At 38.4% G+C, this 22,598-nt stretch overlaps 1 protein-coding gene across 1 annotated transcript; it reads right to left on the reverse strand.

The window, feature by feature from the left end:
• Positions 1 to 10,142: 10,142 nt before the first annotated feature.
• Positions 10,143 to 10,517, reverse strand: LOC115987775. The gene has a single exon (XM_031111371.1). It carries the CDS (start codon positions 10,515 to 10,517, stop codon positions 10,143 to 10,145), a length of 375 nt encoding a protein of 124 aa, XP_030967231.1.
• Between the last annotated feature and the right edge of the window lie 12,081 nt (positions 10,518 to 22,598).

A 22,598-nucleotide genomic window follows, 5' to 3' on the forward strand; every position in this document is an offset into this window, starting at 1 on the left:
CAAAATAAACTTCGGCGGCGCAATTTTCAAGCAGGAAAATATGAGCGGGATTGGGGTGGTTATTCGTGATCACATAGGGGCTGTTATGGCCTCTCTTGCTCAAACCGTTGCACCTGCTCTGCAGCCTATTGAGATTGAAGCAGTAGCTGCTGCTCGGGCACTGGAGTTTGGTGAGGAAATCGGTATAACAGAGGCTGTCCTTGAAGGTGACTCAGAGCAGCTTATAAACTCTTTCAAAGGTGGACACTCAATTGCTTCAGTGGAGCCTTTGATTCATGATGCCACGGTTTTCTCTAGTCATTATGCAAAATTGCTATACTCTCATTGTAGAAGAGATGGCAATAGATTAGCACATAGTCTAGCAAGATATTCTATTAATGTCTCAAGCTATGTAGTTTGGATGGAGGGAGTTCCCGAACCATTATTCAATATTGTTCAACAAGATGTAGCCAATTTGGCAAGATAGATGTTTTTTCCTTTCCAATAAAATATCATTCTAGTTTCTAAAAAAAAAAAAAGGTGAGCTAACTGGAACCCATATTAACTAACTTTAATTGCATGCATTAAAACCATATTTGAACCATTGAAAATTATTTCTTTGAACCACTTAATTTAATAAAAACCCTTGATTTTAACATTTAAAAAAAAAAAAAGAACATTAAGCCCTTAATTCCATGATGGTCCATTATGATGGTCAATATATTATGAAATTTTTATATTTATGAGAAATGACAATTTGCCCTAAAGCTCAATTCTGCTAAAAAATGAAAACTTTTTAAAGTTACAAAATGGAGCATCTAGAAATTAAGCAATATATAAAAATAGAGAATTGAAGTTTTTACAATCAGGTTTAACCCTAAATCTATTGCTACCTCATGTAGTAATTTACTGACATGACCATATACAAGCTCCGAATCCATAGACTCCTCTTCTCAGATTTACACTAACATAAGCAGCCTTGCTTGTGACTTTGAGATTCCACTCAAAGGTTTTAGATCACTATTAGTAATGATCTTAATGCAGCAACTATGTTCTACCAATGCTTGATTGTAGTTCTGGCTTCGGTAGATTCTTGTGTAGTAAAAAGGTACAAAACCTCTCAGATCTCACAAAGAGTAACACACAAGTCTTCCAAAAGTTTTCAAAACATGGCTAGGGTTTCCCTTTCATATGTGGAGAAGTTTAGATGAAACCCTAAAAACTAGACCTATGATTTTCGATCGGTTGAGCCTAATTCTCGATCAGTTGAGCAAGGCAAAGCCAGACTTCCTTTTTCTATAATCAGCTGGACTTGAACCTTGAAACAACCACTTTTAAGCATTGCCTAAAGACCTAAATTAGACATGTTTTGTTCTCAGTTTGCCAACACAATACAAATATGATTCTAAATATTTAAACCTAAATGCTTATGATAATTGATGAGAATTTAAAGTTACCAATCAACACAGGAAGGCTGATTAGGGGTCATTATCTTGTAAGTAATACTTTTTTAGGAAAATTCTTGTCACTATTAGTTTTGAGGAATATTTTTGGACTCTATAATAATGGTGCATCCTAACATAATTTAAGGACCTGCACCTACTGTTTTTTAATATTAGGTTCCTTGATGGCTAAAGGAGTTTGATGATGCAATGCAAGAATCTCTACAAGGATTCGATACTTCCCAAATGCATCCAAATCTTGTTAATTTCTAATATTAATCAAACATAGAGACCACAAAATAAACAAATCCTTGTATGACGTACACAAAACTAGGCACCAAGGTAACCATGTTATTTGATGATGCCGAAAAATCAACAGTAAGCCACATGGTCCTCGTATGCTCAAAATGAACCTTGCACAACACAAAGAGAAAACCCTAGGAAAGTACCAGTATGGTACCGACCGAAGACCCTTCAAAGGTTAAGTCAGAAAACCTTTCTACAACCCTAGAGTGGCAAAGTTGGGGCGAATTTTGCGTACATGTTTTTTGAGGGTCTTTGGGTTTTTATAGTAGTGTAGAATCAAACTCTTATACTTGCGTAACAAGTCTTTTCCTTATAGGGAATATCTTCATTAATGCGTGCATACTCTAGAATCTTGATCATGTTAGAATTCTATTCATATTGGGACACTATGGACTAGGGTTAATCTCGAGATGTAAATTGTTTATATTTAGGGTTTCTTGGAGACCACATAACGACCAATTGAGCGCCACATGGCCCCCTGATCCATCCACCTTATGTCCATTCGCATAGGATTCATTCACCCAGTTCTCTAGCACCGTCAAGCCAATCTAAGTGAATCTATCATCTCTAATTTTCTTCCTCTTTAGTTGCCCCTTCACCCCATGGGTCCGTGCCTTATGAGTAGAAGGACTCGTGGGGTGACAATTCAGTCTGGCCTCTTGATGAATACCCCTAGCCTTGACAGGCTGGCCTAAGATCATTAAATGATGAAGGACACATGGCGCTTATTGAATGGCTGCTCACTGGGATTGAAGCGTCCCCTCTTCCATGCCATTTCCTTTATATAAGCCAAACTCTCTTGCTCCCATTCCCTTATTTTCTACTAAAATCTACGATTAGGGCGCACTCGTCATTGTTGTTAGATGATCATACCATCCAGTTGTCACGTTCGTCATTAAAGCCTCTTACCGTCCAGTTCCAAGCTAGTAAGCATTCTTTCCCCTTAAAATTTTTATGCACTTCATTTCTAGTCTTGGTACTACCGTCATCCATTATAGACCTGTCAGAGTCTTAGGATTTACTATTACATGTAGGTCATGTCTATTGCGTCGAGTAACCAGTCGTTTGTCCGCGATGGGGCAGGCTACGATGAAGCGTACCCTTCAGGTCATAAAGACCCAAATGCATCAAATGAAGATAGGACTCTGTCAGCCACCTCTCCTTCAATGGATGAGGGTATGGAGATGGATGGGTCAAAGGGTGACTCTAATAACGGTATAGAAGATGCGAACCCCAAATTCAGTCTGTCATTGGTCCTAATGGAATGAGGGAGTTTATAATGCTACCCATATGGACGGTTAATGCTTTTGTTTCCACAATCAAAGAACCTCATTTCAAGACACCGAGGGAAAAATACCAAATACCTACCAATATTCCCATCTATCTTCCCTATATGTCGGAAAAATGTTACTACAAGGGTGTTGAAGGTGTCGGGGTCTATGAGCAAATGTTGAAGGCAGGGCTCAGATTCCCTTTATGTTCCCTTCACCGTCAACTCCTTCAGTACCTAGGCGTGTCCATCAACCAGATCTCCCCAAACACCTAGAGGGTCTTCCTCGGCATAGAGGTCTTGTATGAGGCAATGTCTGACGGAGCCAAAAGGTTGACGTTAGAAGAGTTCTTTAATTGTTACCGTTCGGTTGAGATTGCTCAGTCAAAGGGCATGTATAGCTTCGTGCCTGGGAACCCCCACACTAGGCTCGTGTGTGAAACCCCCGATTCTAACAGAAACTGGAAGAGTCAGTATTTTTTCTTAGAGGGCGACGAGTGGATGTGTCGTCCTGGTGACTGCGAGTTTATGCCCGTCGACACAACATAGGGAATAACGCCCCCGTCTGGTATGCATCCGTCTATACTCAAGCTACCGATTTCCTTTAATTATTTCTATGACCGTCCTCATTCTTTTTTGCAGTTCAAGACCGTCCTCAAGTCTCTTTAGAATAGTGGAGTTTTTTGGAGAGGATTTTTAGCAAAACTAAGTTAGAGGAGAGGACATGGGCAAGGTTGGTCATGCTAGACACCTTCATTTGTACTGCAACGGTCTCGAGCCAACTCTAGCCGCCCGTCGATACGACGCCCAAGTTTGTCAACGTAAGTTTGTTATCCACACTTGCTTTTTGTCCTTGATCTTACTCTAAAATATCCGTCTACTTCTGTGTAGAAATGGATGTTGCCAAGAGGAGAGCCTTCATAAAGCAGCAAGCTGCTTGCAAAAATAACAGAGGGGTCAAACCTTTAAGGGGCCGGGCTCAACCAACCCGTCACCAAGAGAAAACAACCAGAGAAGCCTAACCGTCAACATATCAAGAAGCCTAAAATGGTTCTTAAACCCGTCGTGGGTTTAAAGGCTGAGACTAAGAAGACGGTCACAAAACTTGGCCTAAGAATTGGAAAGGGACTTATGACGAGTCTTGATCCTTCCACAGAGAAAGTGCTCGTCCTCCTTCATGAGGACTCCAAATATGCATTAGAGCAGCTCCCATACATCATCACAGTTGATGATTATGAGGACTTGAGCAATCATGCAACCGAGGCCATAGGGGAGACGGGTCTCTTTTGCATCGCTCAGGTAACTCTATGCCCGTCTTACTCTATCACTTCCTTTCCATCTACTTGCTTAATTACTAATCTTTTCATTTTTAGGCAATGGTAATGATGAAGGGGTTGATGGGCCGTTGCCTTAACCATGAGATGTCGTTGGGCCGTATTCAGGATAAGGCGAGGTTGACGGAGGATGAGTTGTATGAGCTTAAGTCCTGGAAGGTGGTCCAGGAAAAGAAGCTTGTCATGGCAAAGCAAGCTAGGGATGAGTTTGAAAAGCAGACGAAGCAGCTGAAGCAGGTCTTGGAAGATAAGGAAAAGGAGATTTGTGATGCTAAGGACCAGCTCCGTCTAGCGAAGGAAGCTGCTGTACATGAGTACCGTGACTCCGATGCCCTTCTGGCAGAGCTTGGAGTCTCATACGGTGAAGGCTTTGATGACGCCCTCCGTCAAGTGAAGACTTTCTATCCTGACCTGGATGTGTCACATGTCAACATCAATGTCTAGGAGCAAACATCAGTTCAACTCATCCATTCCAAAAGTACGGATGAACTTTTTGTCGAGGATGCCCCCGCCAACGACATTCATGGTGACGGAGTTAATGTTGAAAGCCAAGCTAAACCAAATGATGATCAGACCTGTCACCTTGAGGAATTTTTTTTTTTTTTGAATGGTCTTAGAAAACATTAAGTGCTTAACTTAACCGTCGTCTTCTGTATTTAAACTTCTCCCATTCATGGGCTTTAGCTTAATTGCTTTATTGTCTATTCATTTTTTATGAACAAATATGTTTTACAGCTGGGAATGAATACAACCGTCACAACCATCTTTCTGTTCATACTAAGGGCTTGTAATGTTGGTTCCATCGTATTATTGACCCCGTCCTTTAATGTTGATTCAATGAATTGTTGGATCCATCCACTCAAGGATTTAATCTCTTCGGATGAATTCGTCCACGTTGTGAGCTTGAACTCGTCTATTTTAAGGGCAAGGTTCACAACATAATATTATGATGGGTCCGTCCTCTATACGGACTTTATAGTTTATCCTTATGACGAACTTGTCTACTTATAATAACTAATTTTATGTTGACTTGTGAACCCGTCCATCATATGGACTTTATGGTTCATCGTTCACTTATGGACTTGTGTAATAAACGTCTATTAATAGTAGACCAGTCTATTTTATAGACTTTGTAATAGTGGTCTACTTAATAATAGACCCGTCCATTTTATGGACTAACAGTAGTCTACGTAATAATAAAAACTCGTCCACTTTATGGACTAATAGTAGTCTACCTAATAATAGACCCATCGATTTGATGGACTAATAGTAGTCTACTTAATAGTAGACCCGTCCACTTTATGGACTAATAGTAGTTTACTTAATAGTAGACCCCGTCCACCTTATGAGCGTACCGTCCATATGGTGAACTTAGGTCAATCTATTTTAATAATAGATTCGTCCACTTTGTGGTGGACCCATCAACCTGTAGAGTTGTAGAGTATGTAGAAACTGATAATACGATATGAATCTGAATAATCCTCCCCTTATTATTAAATGCATGTAGAAAATTGTTCTTTGAAAAATAAAAAAAGAAACCTGCCCTCGAGCTTAAAAGGTAGATAACAAATACTACAAAACTAAAAAGAAAAAGATTGGCAATGAGGAGGTGTTGCTGTTCGTCGACTGCTAGTAGCATACTGGCAGTAATTTTTCAGGTGCTCCGTATTCCATGGGTGATGTAGTTTTCGTCCGTCCAGTGTTTCCAGGTGGTCGGTTCCCTTTCTATACCACGACGCAATTCTGTACGGTCCTTCCCAGTTTGGTCCTAGCTTCCCTTGGGAGGCGTCTCTTATGGTGCCCATTACCCTTCTTAGGACAAGATCCCCTACCTAGAAGTCTCTAGGTCTGGCCTTGGAGTTGTAGTGCTTAGCCATGAGATTCTAATATTGTGCTAGTTTTTGCTCTGCTGTTGCTCTGACTTCATCCGCCAGATCAAGCTGCAATTGCATTGCTTCCTCATTTTTGCCTTCGTCATGGTTTTCTACCCTGTAGCTTGCAAGTCCTACTTCTGTCGGGATGACTGCCTCGCTCCTATATGTTAATCGAAATGGGGTCTCTCCTGTAGGTGTCCGCACCATTGTCCTGTATGGCCATAAAACACTTGACAACTCCTCCGGCCATATACCCTTTACCCCCTTAAGCCAAGTCTTAATGATTTTGAGTAAGGATCGGTTCGTCACCTCAACCTGCCCGTTGGCCTGTGGGTGGGCAGGTGATGAGTAATGGTTCTTGATCCCTAGTTATGAGCAGAAGTTTCGGAATGCATCATTGTCGAACTGCTTCCCGTTGTCAGAGACCAACACCCTTGGTATGCCATACCTGCAAATGATGTTCTTCCATACAAAACTTCAGACATTCTTTTCAGTGATGGTAGCCAGGGCTTCTGCTTCTACCCACTTTGTGAAATAGTCTATACCAACTATTAAGAACTTCAATTGTCCAGCTGCTGTTGGGAACGGACCCATTATATCTAGTCCTCATTAGCGAACAGCTACAGGGCTGTCATAAGGGTAAGCTCCTCCATTGGTTGCCTAATGAGGTTACCAAATCTCTGACATTTGTTGCAAGCCTTGACATATGCATGGGCATCCTTCTGCATGGTTGGCCAATAGTATCCTGCCCTGATTAGCTTATGCACCAACAAACGCGATCCCGAGTGGTTCTCGCAAATTCCCTCTGAACTTCTCTTATGACATAGTCTGCTTCTTCGGGGCCGAGACACCTTAGGTATGGTCGAAAGAAACCTCTTTTGTAAAGAACGTCTTTGATCAGGACCAAGAGGGTAGTTTGGACCTTCAATTTCTGGTGGTCTCCTTTCCTTCTGGTAGCATGCCTTCCTTCAGGTAAGAGGCTATTGGTGTTGTCCACTGGTTCTCGAATCCTACCTCTTTCACACTGATGCTATCTATTAGTGGTGAAATCTAAACGAAGGACAGTACCTGACTGGAATGACCATATGTTCTACTGATGCAACTTTGGCGAGTCGGTCAGCGTGTTCGTTATCCTCCCTTGGGATTTGAATGAACTTTACTCGGAGATTGTGGACCCGGTCCTTCACCTGTTCCAGGTACTTTTTCATCCGTTCATTCCTACAGTCGTATTCTCCATTGACCTGACTTATCACCACTTGGGAATCGTAGTAAAGGACCAGATTTTCAACTCCTGCGGCCTTCGCAAGGTCCAGTCCTGCTACTAAGGCTTCATACTCCACTTCATTGTTAGTCATAGGGAAATCCAGGCGGACCATGCATTCGATCTTATCTCCTTTCGGGCTATAGAGTATCACGCCAGCTCCACCTGCTTGCTTATTGGAGGATCTGTCTGTGTGGATGCTCCATTGTGCGACCTCTTCTACCCCTTGTCCTTCTACGTTGGTGAACTTTGCAATGAAGTCAGTGATATTGTATATCGAATTCACTCAATTCGATTGCACATAACGCCACTCATCCGGCAGCTTTAGGATTACTCATTGCTCTCCTTTGGGGTTTGTCCATTAGGGCGATCACTGTGTGGGCTTGGAAGTAGGGCTTGAGCTTGCGAGCCATAGTAACTAGAGTGAAGGCGAGCTTCTCCATTGGTGGGTATCTCTCTTCTGCACCTTAGAGCGCATGACTTGTGTAGTACACGAGTTTCTGTATCCTATCTTCTTCCCTGACTAACGTTGCACTGACGGCCGCCAGGGATACTGCTAAGTAGAGGAATAGTTCTTCCCCAGGCTGGGAAGGACTCAACAACGGAGGGGATGAAAGGTAAGCCTTCAGATCCTCGAATGCTTGCTGACACTCGGTCGTCCATTTAAAAGTTTCTTCAATGTGTGGAAGAATGTAAAAACTTATTTGTCACCCTTGATACGAATCTGTTGAGCGCCTCTATCTTGCCATTAAGGCTTTAGACTTCTTTGACATTCCTTGGAGGTTCCATCTCCATTATGGCCCGGATCTTGTTTAGGTTGGCCTCGATACCCCTTTGAGACACCATGAACCCTAGGAACTTTCCTGCCGTCACTCCGAAAACACATTTTCTTGGATTGAGTTTCATGTTGTAGAAGCGAAGGGTGTCGAATGTTTCTTTGAGGTCTTCCAAGTGATCTTCCTCCCTTCTGCTTTTTACCAGCATGTTGTCCATATAGACTTGGACGTTTCTCTCAATCTACTGTGCGAACGTCTTGTTCATTAGCCTTTGATACGTCGCCCCCACATTTTTTAGACAGAATGGCATTACTTTATAGCAAAAGAGGCCTTGGCTGGTGACGAACGAAGTCTTCTCCTGATTGGCTTCGTCCATTCTGATTTGGTTGTAGCTTGAAAAAGCGTCCATGAAGCTCAGCAACTAGTGTTGTGCCGTATAATCAACCAGGATGTCAAACTGTGGCAGGGGGTAACTATCCTTTAGACATGCCTTGTTCAAGTCGGTGAAATCTATGCACATCCTCCACTTTCCGCTGGCTTTCTTGACCATTGTCATATTTGCCAGCCAGTCGGGATAGTAGACTTCCCTAATGAAGTTCATCTCTTGTAGCTTGCGAATTTCCTCCGCTATAGCTTGGTCCCGTTCGGGGGAAAATACCATTTTCTTCTAACGGATGGGTGTGAAGGTGGGCAACATGTTCAGTCTGTGTACCATAATGGCGGGATCTATCCCCGACATGTCTTCATGACTCCAAGCAAATACATCCCAGTTATCCCTGAGGAAGGCTGTCAGCGCTTGGTGAACCGTCGGGTTGGCGAGGGTACCAATCCTCGTTGTTCGATCGTTTCTAGAGTTGTCTAGGGGTATCTCTTCAAGCTCTTCCATGGGTTTCGTGGTCGCCCAATGTTCTTCTATGTTGGTGACTTGGAGGTGGTCATCCATCTCCATCATTGCTGTGTAGCATTCGCGCGTAGCTAGCTGACTTTCGTGCAATTCTCCTATTCCGTAGTCCATAGGGAATTTGATCATCAAGTGGTAGGTTGAGGTTACAGCCTTCCATGAGTTTAGAGTATGTCGTCCTATGATGGCATTGTACGCAGAGGAGCAGTCGACCATAAGGAAGGTTACGTCCTTAGTGATCTGTTGGGGGTAGTTGCCTACCATCACGAATAATGTGACTGCACCAAGTGGGAAGACTCGTGTTCCTCCAAACCCAATGAGTGAAGCGTTCGTTGGAATCAATTGTTCTTTATCAATCCTCATCTGTTGGAATGCCGAGTAGTAAAGTATGTCAGCCGAGCTACCATTGTCGACTAGAATTCGATGCATATTGTAATCATCTACTCGTACGCTGACCACAAGTGCATCATCATGTGGGTGGTGAAGATGCCGGGCATCTTCTTCTGAGAACCCGATGATGGAATTGTCCATCCGTATCATCTTTGGCATGGAGCTCGTCAACTGGACATTCTGAATCATCCTTAGATAAGTTTTCCTGGCTTTTTTGGACGACCCAGTGGCCGTCGTGCCCCATATAATCATTCTTATGTCCCCTACAGGTACCCCGAGGCGCTCATTCTCCCGTCGGGGAGCCTACTCCTGTGGTTGATCCATCCTCTCCTGTCGGATAAGGGCTTCTATTTGTTACTTTAGGTCATAATAGTCAGACGTGTCATGGCCGTGATCGCGGTGAAACCGGCAATACTTCTCCCTAGACCTCTTATTAGGATCTCCCTTCAGCTTGCCGGGAAAGGTCAAGGCTCTTTCGTCCTTAATCTGCATCAGGGCTTGGTCGATCGAGGTAGTCAGTGGGGTGAAACTCGTGAATTTCCCCGTGTTATGTTTTGGACGCCTGTCCTCCTGTTGTTCTCTGATCCTTGCCCTCTTCGATCCCTTATCTTACCGTATGTCTTCCTGTGTCTCTCTCTTCTTGGGCTTCTCTTCTCGAGCTAACAATGCATCTTCTGCGTTCATATACTTAGTTGCCCTGTACAGCACATCTGACATAGTTTTTGGGTCGTCCTTGTATAGTGAGAACAAGAACTTACCTTTACGTAGTTCATTTATGAATGCAGCTACGAGGATCTTATCATCTACTTCATCGATCGAGAGGGCTTCTTTGTTAAAGCGGGTGATGTAGGATCTCAGTGTCTCGTCCTCCTGCTGCTTAATGTTCATCAGACATGTAGTGGACTTCTTGTACCTGTGTCCCCCGATGAAGTGTGAAGTGAACTGTGCACTTAAGTCTTTGAAGGTACTGATGGAATTGGGCATTAACCTACTAAACTAGATCCTTGTGGGTGCCTTCAACGTGGTAGGGAAAGCTCTACACATGATCTTGTCCGACACCCCTTAAAGGTGCATCAGGGTCTTGAAAGACTCCAAGTGATCTAAGGGATCCTTGGACCCGTCGTAATTTTCTACTTATGGCATATGAAACTTTGGTGGAAGGGGGAATGAAGTAACAGATGTTGTGAAAGGCGAATCAGTTCGATGGACCAAGTCATCGAGGTCGCTAGACATTCGTCTCCTGAGGGCGTTCATCATAAGGTCCATCCGCTCCTTCATCATATGCATCTTCGCGACTATGTGAGGGGGAGCCGTATCCAAGCCGAAAGGACGACTGGTATCTTGTCGCTCTTGTCTGCTTGAGGCGTTGCTGCCTTCCAGTCTCTCTTGGTTCCTTCTTTCAGCGCTGGTTCCTTCTTGATCTTCCCTTTGGGTGTTTAATGCTACATTTTTTTGGCGCAACTGTTCTTCTAGGTCGAGGTTTTGTTTGGTGAGGCGTTCCACTGCAATGGCGAGAGTTTGAACCTGTCTCTCGAGGGCAGTTGTGGGTGGTTCGTCTCCTTGAATGTCGTTGGTGGTCACCATCGAGCGAGTGAGCACCATGCAATTTTTTGTCCGGGAAAAGATAGTATGGCCTATGAATCGCAAGTTCCCACAGGCGACGCCAACTGATGATGCCGAAAAATCAATAGTAAGCCACATGGTCCTCGTACGCTTAAAATGAACCCTGCACAACACAAAGAGAAAACCCTAGAAGAGTACCGGTGTGGTACCAGCCGAAGACCCTTTGAAGGTTAAGTCAAAAAACCTTTCTACAACCCCAGAGCGCCAAAGTTAGGGCGAATTATGCATACCTATTTTCTGAGAGTCTTTGGGTTTTTATAATAGTGTAGAATCGAACTCTTATACTTGCGTAACAAGTCTTTTCCTTATAGGGAATATCTTCATTAATGCGTGCATACTCTAGAATCCTCATCGTGTTAGAGTTCTATTCATATTAGGACTCTATGGACTAGGGTTAATCTCGAGATGTAAATTGTTTCCATTTAGGGTTTCTTGGAGACCACATAACGACCAATTGAGCGCCAAGTGGCCCTTTGATCTGTCCACCTTATGTCCGTTCACATAGGATCCGTTCACCCAGTTGTCTAGCACCGTCAAGCCCATCTAGGTGAATCCTTCATCTCTAATTTTCTTCCTCTTCATTATCCATCAATAAAAAATTAAAGGCCTCCTTTTGGTTCCATTTATATAGGCTTTGCCTTAGCCTTCATAGGCCACCTTTAGATGTATGAAGAGAATGCATATAAAATATTTGCTTCATCATTCCTTTCTCAAGATTTTTTGTCACTGCAATTGAAAATTGTTTTAAAAAGATCAAATTGATTGAATGGTCCACAAAAGATTCAAGTGCTAAACCTTAGGTTAGCTTTAAATCATCCTCTACAAAATGCATATACCATTAAAAAATAAATTGAGTAGAACTTGAAATTCAAATGCTTCATTAATTATTGGTTAAACGTTACAACTATCCATCAAAAGACTATAAGTGTATAATAATAGGTTATATAAAGATGAAGTAGCTCAGGCTAATCGTATTTGTTCGAATATGTGTATTAGGTATAGAGTAGACTTTTGAACACAAAGATAAGAATAGAAAATATTTGAATCAATCAATATATTTGAACCCGATGTGACACATTATAATGTATATGAACAAATGAATCAATATGATACCATGTGTTGGAGCATTTTAATATTAAATAATTAAAATGGATAAATGTTACAACATAAATGTAAAGATATGAGAGTGAATATGGAAGATGAGGAGTTAGTAAAAATGTTTAATCTCACATTGAAAAGGAGAGAGACTATTTTATTCTTTTTAATTGTGGTGATTAATGGGCTAACATGAATTGTCTCAGATATTGGGTTAGATTCATGCGCAAAGGGGAGGTGAAGGGTGGAGGTATCAAAAATGGAAATGAATCAGCCTCTTAGATCCTCCTACTTGACAGCCCATCCAGAGTAATTACCATATCTGTTGGTGAGTAAATGGCCCGAATTAATACTCCATTTTTATTATGGAAAATGAAGAGCCATTAACCCACTTAATGGACTATTTGTTTGCGACTTTTTATTCATCAGAAACTCCTTATCACCATTAATTGTGTAACTCCAACCCATCAGATTAATATCCAACAATTAATCTTGTAACACCCACTACATCAGAATAATGGACCTAATTAATCAGAATAAATTAGGTAGTAATTTCTTGAGGCCCATTGAGACTATAAATAGACTCATTCAGACCCAATCCAAGCTACTGCAAAAAAAAAAAAAAAACAATATACACTAAAAAAAAAAAAATAGAGAGGTTCTTGGCAAAGATGGGTGTTCTTTCTGGAGGAGCTTTGGGCTTAAACACTTTGTTCAGAGGTTGTTCTAGCCATATGACACTTGTTGGGTTGTTGTATCTCGGGGGAGACAAGTTAGAGATGGTTTGCACCGGTTACAAAGTTTAGCCAACCAAGGGCTTGAATCTCCTTAAAGAGAGCGAGTGCCGCGCCTCTGTCCAAATAGTGTTGTGTAATTTTTCTCATTGAATTAATAATATTCAGAAGTACTATTCAGTTTTTCATTGTGTTATTTCCATTATTATTGTGTTTGCACCAACAATTTTAAAGAGATTCAACACATAGAGCCTACACACAAGAAACCAAATGAGCCTGTTGGAGATCTTAACAAGCCTTTTTGCTTTACGGGAGCCCACTTCAAGTGGTGGAAAGGAAATGTCCTCTTCTACTTGAGTCTTCTCAAACTCGCCTATATCCTCACTAACAAGAATCTATTAAAAGTTTCTACCGATGAGATGAGTGAGGAAGAATATAGTCTCCATCAAGAAAAAATAGATAAGTATACAAAAGATGAATATAATTGTTGCTCTTATCTTTTGAATTGTCTTGCCAATCATTTTTATGATTATTATGATACAACTTATAATTCTACTAAGAAAATTTGGAAAGCTTTACAAAGCAAGTATGATACCGAGGAGGCGGGTGCAAAGAAGTATGCTGCTAGTAGATTTTTCCATTAGCAAATGGTGGATGGAAAATCGGTGGTGGATCAAGCACAAGGCTTCCAAATGATTGTGGCAGAATCAAGATCCGAAAGAATAAAGATTGGAGACAATTTGGTGGTAGCTGGCATAATTGATAAACTACCACAATCTTGGAGGGAGTTCCAAAAGACTTTACGACTCAAACAAAAGGAGACATCCTTGGATACTTTGATCGCACGCATCCGTGTGGAGAAGGAGGCTAGAGGACAAGATGCACTCATGACACAAGAGAGCAATGGTAATTCCCAAGGAAGTCAATTTCGTACCGTACTGGCCGCTACGGCCGATATATACCGTACTGGTCAATGCACTGGTACAAATAACCCCCTTGTTTCGTACCGGAAAAAATACCTACCATACCGGCCGCATACCGGCTGTACCAGCAAAATCCAGCTATTTTGGCCAATAAATGGATACCGGGCCGAAACACAAAAAGTCTCATTTGTAAGGAAAGAAAATATAGAAGAAGGAGAAAAGAAGGAAGACGACAACGAAGCAGGGGTGGCGCCATGAAGCAACTGCTTCTTCTTCTTCTTCTTCTTCTTCTTTCCTTTTTTTCTTCTTCTTCTCTGTCGGTCTGTCCATCTCCCTTTCTTTTTTCTTTTCTTTTTTTGGCTGAACCTTTTTTTCTTCTTCTTCTCTATCGGTCTGTCCGTCTCCTTGTCCTTTTTTTTTTTGGCTGAACCTTTTTTTCTTCTTCTTCTCTGTCGGTCTGTCCGTCTCCTTCTCCTTTTCTTTTTTTTTTTTTTTTTTTTTTTTTGTTGTTCCTTTTTTTTCTTCTTATTCTCTATCAGTCTGTCCATCTCCCTCTCTTTTCTTTTTGGCTGAACTTTCTTATGTATGTGATTTGGTTTCTCACTTTCTCTTTCTTTGTTTTGTATTTGTTTTTTAAGTTTCCTAAGTTCTCCACGTGACTGTAGTACACTGACACTAGCTGCCAAGCATTGGAAATATTAAAAGCTTTGAATTTTTGAATAAAAGATGAGCTCTCCATCACTTCTTTTCAGCTTTGGCCTTTGAGCCCAAATGATGTGACATAATGTACATGAATTGCCATATTGCCACGGCATTGGAACTAATTTATATTTAGAAAAATGTTAATATTACAACATTTTAAACAATTTTCGTCATAATTTGTTGTGTGAGGAGTTGTGAGTGAGAAAAATGTGAACCCACATACACTCACAATTTTTTTCACCCCTCACAACTTATCATATAAGAAGTTGTGGTAAAAGTTAATAACTCCATAAAAAAATATAAAAATTTGCCAATGTGATATATTGAGTTATTAGAAATATAACTTTATATATTGTATAAAATAGTAAAAAATCGCGATAAATCTGAAACGGTACACCGGTATTGACCGGTATCTGAAATATATCGTACCGCTGGCCAAACCGGTACAGCATCTAGTACAGTATTGACTTTCTTGGTAATTCCACCACAAAGGTAAACCTTATTTCAGCCAATAATAATATGCCCAAAAATCATTTTCCTAGAAATAGTCAATTGAAGCCTAAAAAGAGAGCCTTTAAAAATAATAATAGACCTTAAGAAAGGGGAAACCCGAATAAAAATTATAATAAGAACCAAGGACCCCCTTCACAAGATCAATTTAATAGATCCTGTTTTGTCTATGGCAAGAGTGGGCATATTGCTCGATTTTGCAAATTTCGGAAACATGAATCTGTCTCGCAGGCTAACGTAACCGAAGAGCCTTTAGTGACTATGATTACAGACATCAATATGGCGCAATATGTTGAAGGGTGGTGGGCAGATTCTAGTGCTAATAGGCACGTTTGCTATGACAAAAATTGGTTCAAATTGTACACTCCTTTTGAAGAAGAAAAAACTATTATGCTTGGTGACTCTAGCAAAACCAAGGTTCTTGGGAGTGGTAAGGTTGAATTGAAGTTCACTTCTGGACGTGTGCTAACATTGAAAGATGTACTTTATACTCTGTCCATGAGGAAGAATTTGATGTCAAGTTTTTTGCTTAACAAGTCTGGCTTCAAGCAAACTATGGAATCTAATAATTATGTAATCACTAAAAAGGGATTATTTGTGGGCAAGGGTTATGCTTGTGATGGAATGTTTAAATTGAATGTTGAGAATAATAAATCATCTACCAGTTCAGTTTATATGCTTTCTTCTATTAATTTTTGGCATGCTCATTTGTGTCATATAAATAGTAGATATGTGGGAATCATGAGTAGTTTAGGATTAATTCCAAGATTGTCAAAAGATTTTGAAAAATGTGAAACTTGTAGTCAAGCTAAGATTACAAAAAGGCCTCATAAAAGTGTTGTAAGAAATACCGAATTGCTTGAGTTAATTTACTCCGATTTATGTGAATTTGAAGGAATTTTAACTCGTGGAGGAAATAGATATATTATCACTTTTATTGATGATTTCTCAAAATATACAACTGTTTATTTGTTGAAAAATAAAAGTGATGCTTTTGAAAAATTTCAAGATTTTTTAAAAGAAGTTGAAAATCAATTCGGTAGAAAAATAAAAAGAATAAGAAGTGATAGAGGCCGTGAGTATGAATCAAGTGCATTCAACTCATTTGTTCAGTTTTTGGGAATTCCATGAAACTACTGTGCCATATTCATTTGCTTCTAATGGTGTGGCTGAAAGAAAAAAATAGAACTTTAATTGAGTTAACAAATGCCATGTTAATTGAATCTGGTGCACCTTTACATTTTTGGGTGAAGCTATCTTAACTGCATGTCATGTTTTGAATAGGGTGTCACATAAAAAGTCACACACCACACCTTTTGAGATGTGGAAAGGACATAAGCCAAATTTGGGATATTTGAGAGTATGGGGTTGTCTTGCTTATGTAAGGCTTACTGACCCTAAAATGCCTAAATTAGGTATAAGAGCTACTACCTGTGCTTTTCTTGGTTATGCGATTAATAGCGCAGCCTATAGATTTTTTGATCTTGAAAACAAAATAATTTTTGAATTTGGTGATACAATTTTTCATGAAGAAAAATTTCCTTTTAAAATGAAAAATAGTGGGGGTGAAGAAAATGTTTTGTCACAACCTAGTTCTTCTACTTCACATTTACAAAATCAAGAAAATTTTGAAAAGGAACCTAGAAGGAGTAAAAGAGCTAGAGTTGAAAAGGATTTTGGTCCTGATTATTATGTTTTTAACATTGAGGAAAATCCCCAAAATTTAAAAGAGGCTTTAACATCACCTGATGCTATATTTTGGAAAGAGGCTGTAAATGATGAGATGAAATCTCTAATTTCTAATAGAACTTGGAAATTAGTAGATCTTCCACAGGGTTGTAGGACCATAGGTTGTAAATGGGTCCTTAGAAAAAAGTTGAAACTGGATGGATCAATAGATAAGTTTAAAGCTAGACTTGTTGCAAAAGGCTTTAGACAAAAAGCTGATCTTGATTTCTTTAATACATTTTCTCCGGTAACAAGAATTACATCTATTAGATTGTTAATTGCTATTGCTGCAATTTTTTATTTGAAAATTCATCAAATGGATGTAAAAAATGCTTTTCTAAATGGGGACCTAGAGGAAGAGATTTATGTGGGTCAACTCGAAGGCTTTGTAGAGCCTGGACAAGATGTAAGATAACTAAATCCCTATATGGCTTAAAACAAGCACCTAAGCAGTGGCATGAAAAGTTTGATTCCTGTATGATTGAGAATGTTTATATATCAAATGAATGTGATAAATGTATTTATTCTAAATCATGGAATAATTTACATGTTATTATTAGCCTCTATGTGGATGATATGTTAATTTTTGGCTCAAATATGCATGTTATAAATGAGACAGAAAATATGCTTAAAAGCCATTTTGATATAAAAGATCTTGGTGAGGCTAATTTTATTTTAGGCATGAAAATTACAAAAACAGGTGATGGGATATTTCTTGATCAATCACATTATGTTGAGAAAATATTGAGAAAATATAATTTTCATGATCACAAAAGTGTAGCTACTCCTTTTGATTCTAATATTCATTTATTTCCTGTGAATAATGATGATGAGATTTTTAATCAAAAGGATTATGCTAGCATCATTGGTAGTTTGCGTTATGCTACTGATTGTACTAGACCTGACATTGCATATGCAGTAGGAGTGCTTAGCAGATTTACTAGCAAGCCTAGTAAAGATCATTAGCTAACTATTGAGCGAGTCATGAGATATTTAATTGGTACCAAAAGTTATAGCTTATTTTATAAAAAGTACCCTACTGTGATTGAAACTTTTAGTGATGCCGATTGGAATAATTTGTCAGGTGATTCTCTCTCTACCACTAGTTATATTTTTACCTTAGGTAGTGGTGCTATTTGTTGGAAATCTAAAAAACAAACAATAATTGCTAATTCAACAATGGAAGCTAAATTAATAGCATTAGCTTCAGCTAGTGAAGAGGCAAATTGGCTTAGAGATTTGTTATATGAAATTCCACTTTGGGAAAAGCCAATTCCACCTATATTAATTCATTGTGATAGCACTGCCGCAATTGGTAGAGTTAAAAACCGTTACCACAATGGTAAATCCAAACCTATAAGAAGAAAGCACAATACCTTGCAATCTTATTTGAGTAGTGGCATCATAACTGTGGATTATATTAAATATAATGACAATCTTGCAGATCCATTTACCAATGCCTTGGCAAAAGATAGAGTCTGGAATACATCGAGGGGGATGGGACTAAAGTCCATAGAATTATAAGCCATGTATGAGGATACCCAACCTAAGGACCAGAGATCCTGAGAATTGGGTTCAATGGGAAAAACGAATCATACAATGGTCGTAAGAAATGCACTATTTATTATTATTTTTTAATTATTTATTTTGTAAATAATTTTTTAATTATTCATCCCTATGATGTAAGTGCATTTATCCTGTAATGTGAAGAGGTTGAGTAAAAATCTCTTAATGAAATTTGTAGCTCATATGAGTGGGATGTCAGAATTACAGGAGCATCCTTGACAAAATTTCACCTATGTGAGTGTGGGGGTGGGGCCGCTCCCTATGAGATTTGGACTTAATCTCAAATACACTCATGAAACCGGGATCAACACACGGCCGTAAAGTGCTAGCTATAAAAGCTCATGTCAACATCTAGGTTGTTATGTGTATGCAGTGATGCTTAATTTCCCTAAAGCAGTCCTAGTTCAAGTCGGAGACCACTACGACTCTGGAGTTGAGATCGCTGTTTTACTAAGTGAAAGTTCAATACAGAGCACACCTTCATGATGCATAGTGACCCATCTTTGCCTGGTAATCTCTCTTTAACTAAAATTTAATATTAAAATGAGTGGGGGATTGTTGGAGCATTTTAATATTAAATAATTAAAATGGATAAATGTTACAACATAAATGTAAAGATATGGGAGTGAATATGGAAGATAAGGAGTTAGTGAAAATGTTTAATCCCACATTAAAAAGGAAAGAGACTATTTTATTATTTTTAATTGTGGTGATTAATGGGCTAACATAAATTGTCTCAGATATTGGGCTAGATACGTGTGCAAGGGGGAGGTGAAGGGTGGAGGTATAAAAAATGGAAATGAATCAGCCTCTTGGATCTTCCTACTTGACAGCCCATTCAGAGTAATTACCATATCTGTTGGTGAGTAAATGGCCCGAATTAATACTCCATTTTTATTATGGAAAATGAAGACCCATTAACCACTTAATGGACTATCCGTTTGGGCCTTTTCATTCATCAGAAACTCCTTATCACCATTAATTGTGTAACTCTAGCCCATCAGATTAATATCCAACAATTAATCTTGTAACACCCACTACATCAGAATAATGGACCTAATTAATCAGAATAAATTGGGTAGTAATTTCGTGAGGCCTATTGAGCCAATAAATAGATTCATTCAGACCCAATCCAAGTTACTACCCAAAAAAAAAAAAAACAATATACACTAAAAAAAAAAAATAGAGGTTCTTGGCAAAGAAAGGTGTTCTTTCTAGTGGAGCTTTGGGCTTGAACACCTTGTGCAGAGGTTGTTCTAGCCATATGACACTTGTTGAGCTGTTGTATCTTGAGGGAGATAAGTCAGAGACGATTTGCACCAGTTACAAAGTTTAGCCAACCAAGGGCTTGAATCTCCTTAAAGAGAGCGAGTGCCGCGCTTCAGTTCAAATAGTGTTGTGTAATTTTTCTCATTGAATTAATAATATTCAGAAGTACTATTTAGTTTCTCACTGTGTTATTTCCATTGTTATTGTGTTTGCACCAACACCTTGTTTTCACCGATGACATACATCTTCTCTATCCACATCCACTTGTTACAACTCACTAGTGACCTTGGTTGGCTAAAGGAATGGGAATTAAGTCTTCATAGTATGCACGAAAAAAGAAAAAAGAAAAAGGAAAAAGCATTGTTAAGACACTATTTTTCACAACTTTTGACATGATCTATTGTGATCGAAGCAACATCACTTTCATTTGGGTCAATCACCAACACCACATTTTTTTAAGATAGGAAAAATAAATAGTGACATGTTGCAAGTTCGAGTCCAGAAATCAGCCTCCCCAAATTAAATTTGGAGTAAAACTGCTTACTATGACATTTCGTTATGCGCATAGGGTTCGACTTTTTAAATAGTGGAGGGAAAAGTGAGGTTTGAACTACCAACTTTACTATTATTATACCCAAATTACAACATTTAATAGACTATGTTAGTGGTCATGAAAAAATTATGAATAATCTTATGTCTCTAGATTTATTAAAAAGAAAAAAGAAAAAAACAAAGAAGAAAGAAGAAGACCCTATTGTTAGAACTTAAATTTGTATTGTCATTGGATATAACGTAACATAGAGCATCTTCATCATGAAAACAGATTACACATTGCAAACCGGTTTATGAAAGAATCATTTTAATTAAATATGAATTATGACAACACTGTAATTTGGTGTAGAAAGATGTTTCCTGTCACCCTTGGTATTGCACGATTAGTACCTTATACATTGGCTTAGCGAGTCAGCAAACTGTGATGCTTTTCTCGGTTTTTAAAGTGGGAAAGTGTGAATGCAGTGAACACATTCCAAGTATACATGCTTTATTTATTTGTGAAAGGGCATGAAGTGTTCTGGCCAACTATCAAAACTTTACATACCATTTAGAATTGCACCTCCACGTACCAAATTCTAGATTGGACAATGGTTGATCTAGTTTCTAGATTTCATTATGAAATGCAACGCATTCCCTATGAAAGTGTCACACTCAGAATCTTGTTTTTTTTCATAGGTGATAGATTATTCAATGTGTCAAAAGTTTAAGCGGTTAGAAAGTTCTCCTTAAAAATTGAACAATTTATAAAAGTAATTTCTATCTCTCTATTTTTACAAATATAAAATTTTATAATTTTTGGTATTTTGATTGATATTATTCTTTTTGAAGTGGTCTTTATTTTTCTAAGTATTGTTATTATTCATTATATTTTCCTAATTTCCTTTGGTAGAACTAAAATTATTAAGTTCCAAATGTATCATTTAAATTTCCCATTCACTTAAGGAGATTATTATCATAATCAAAACTCATCACATAATTAAAATTTATATTACTCAAATAATTGATAGACACATTCAAATACATAGTCATTTAGATTGTGTTTTGATATAAACTCAAATTCTCATTTCCAAACTAACAAATAATTAACTCAAAAAAAGATCAAACCAAAATTATATAGGGATAGAGATGACTCGTGATGGGAAACTCAAAAAACCAACACCAAAACATATCAACCCAAAGTAAAGATATTAAAAAAATAAAAATTCATCAGCTTAAAGTAGAGTTGCAAGAAAGAATTAAAATTCTAGAGGGAGAGATAGCATAATCACGTTTTTTGGAAGAGAATATGAGAGAGAATAGCAAATTTATAGAATAAACTTTAATGAGAAGAATATTCAAAATGAAATTTATAGTTGTAAACACCAAATTATCCAAGTCATGCTATATAATAGAATAATATTATATCATTATATTTATAATAAAATAGGATCACATCTAAAAATCAAAGAAAAAAAAAGACAACAGATTTATTTATTTTTAATTTATATTTACCCAAAAAAAAAAATCACATTCTACCATTGTATTCATATCCATATAATAATGAAGTACTAGTATTCAAGGTCAAGTTGAAGGATTTGGTTTCGCTCTTGCTTAAATGACAATGTCATTTTCATCAACTTTAAGAGATAGGGAACATAAAAATAAAATTTTTTATTTATTTTTAATTTATACTCACCCAAAATGGACTGAAGTGGACCAAACTGAATTGGACCAAATGAACCAAAGTAGACCAAATTGGAATGAATGAACTAAATAAGACTGAGTTGGACCTAAATGGACCGAATGAACCAAACTGGACTAAAATTGATTAAATTGGACCGAATTGGACCAAATGAACCAAGTATGCTGAATTGGACAGAAGTGGACCGAATTGGACCAAAGTGGACCTGATTAGACCGAAATGGACCAAATTGGACCGAAGTGGGTATTTGTTATCTCTATTTCTTGAAGTTGATGAAAATTCCATATGGCTCTCTAAGTGATGAAATATGATTTTTTTTTTGCTTTTCCGGTAAGTGTAAACTAAAAATAAATAAATGGTGTCTTTGCACAACTTGTTTGCATTGCATGTATTTTCTATTATAAGTTACATTTAGGTTCAAGAATGTGTAAAGTCACGGTAGTTAAAAGTGATGGTCCTATTATTATTGGTAATTACAATTAATTTTGAGAATATGTGTAAAGGTATATAATGCATTATATATATATATGGAAAGAAAATAATAACATGACCATTGATGTGGCTTAATAGAAATGTAACAACAATAAATGATACACTTATTTTTTAAATGTTATATAGATATAGATATTAAATGGGCAAGGTGGGTGAATAAATGGGTTGGAGACATGCTAAACTTCTA

This window comes from Quercus lobata, chromosome 4 (genome assembly GCF_001633185.2).
Source record: "Quercus lobata isolate SW786 chromosome 4, ValleyOak3.0 Primary Assembly, whole genome shotgun sequence".
NCBI lineage: Eukaryota > Viridiplantae > Streptophyta > Magnoliopsida > Fagales > Fagaceae > Quercus > Quercus lobata.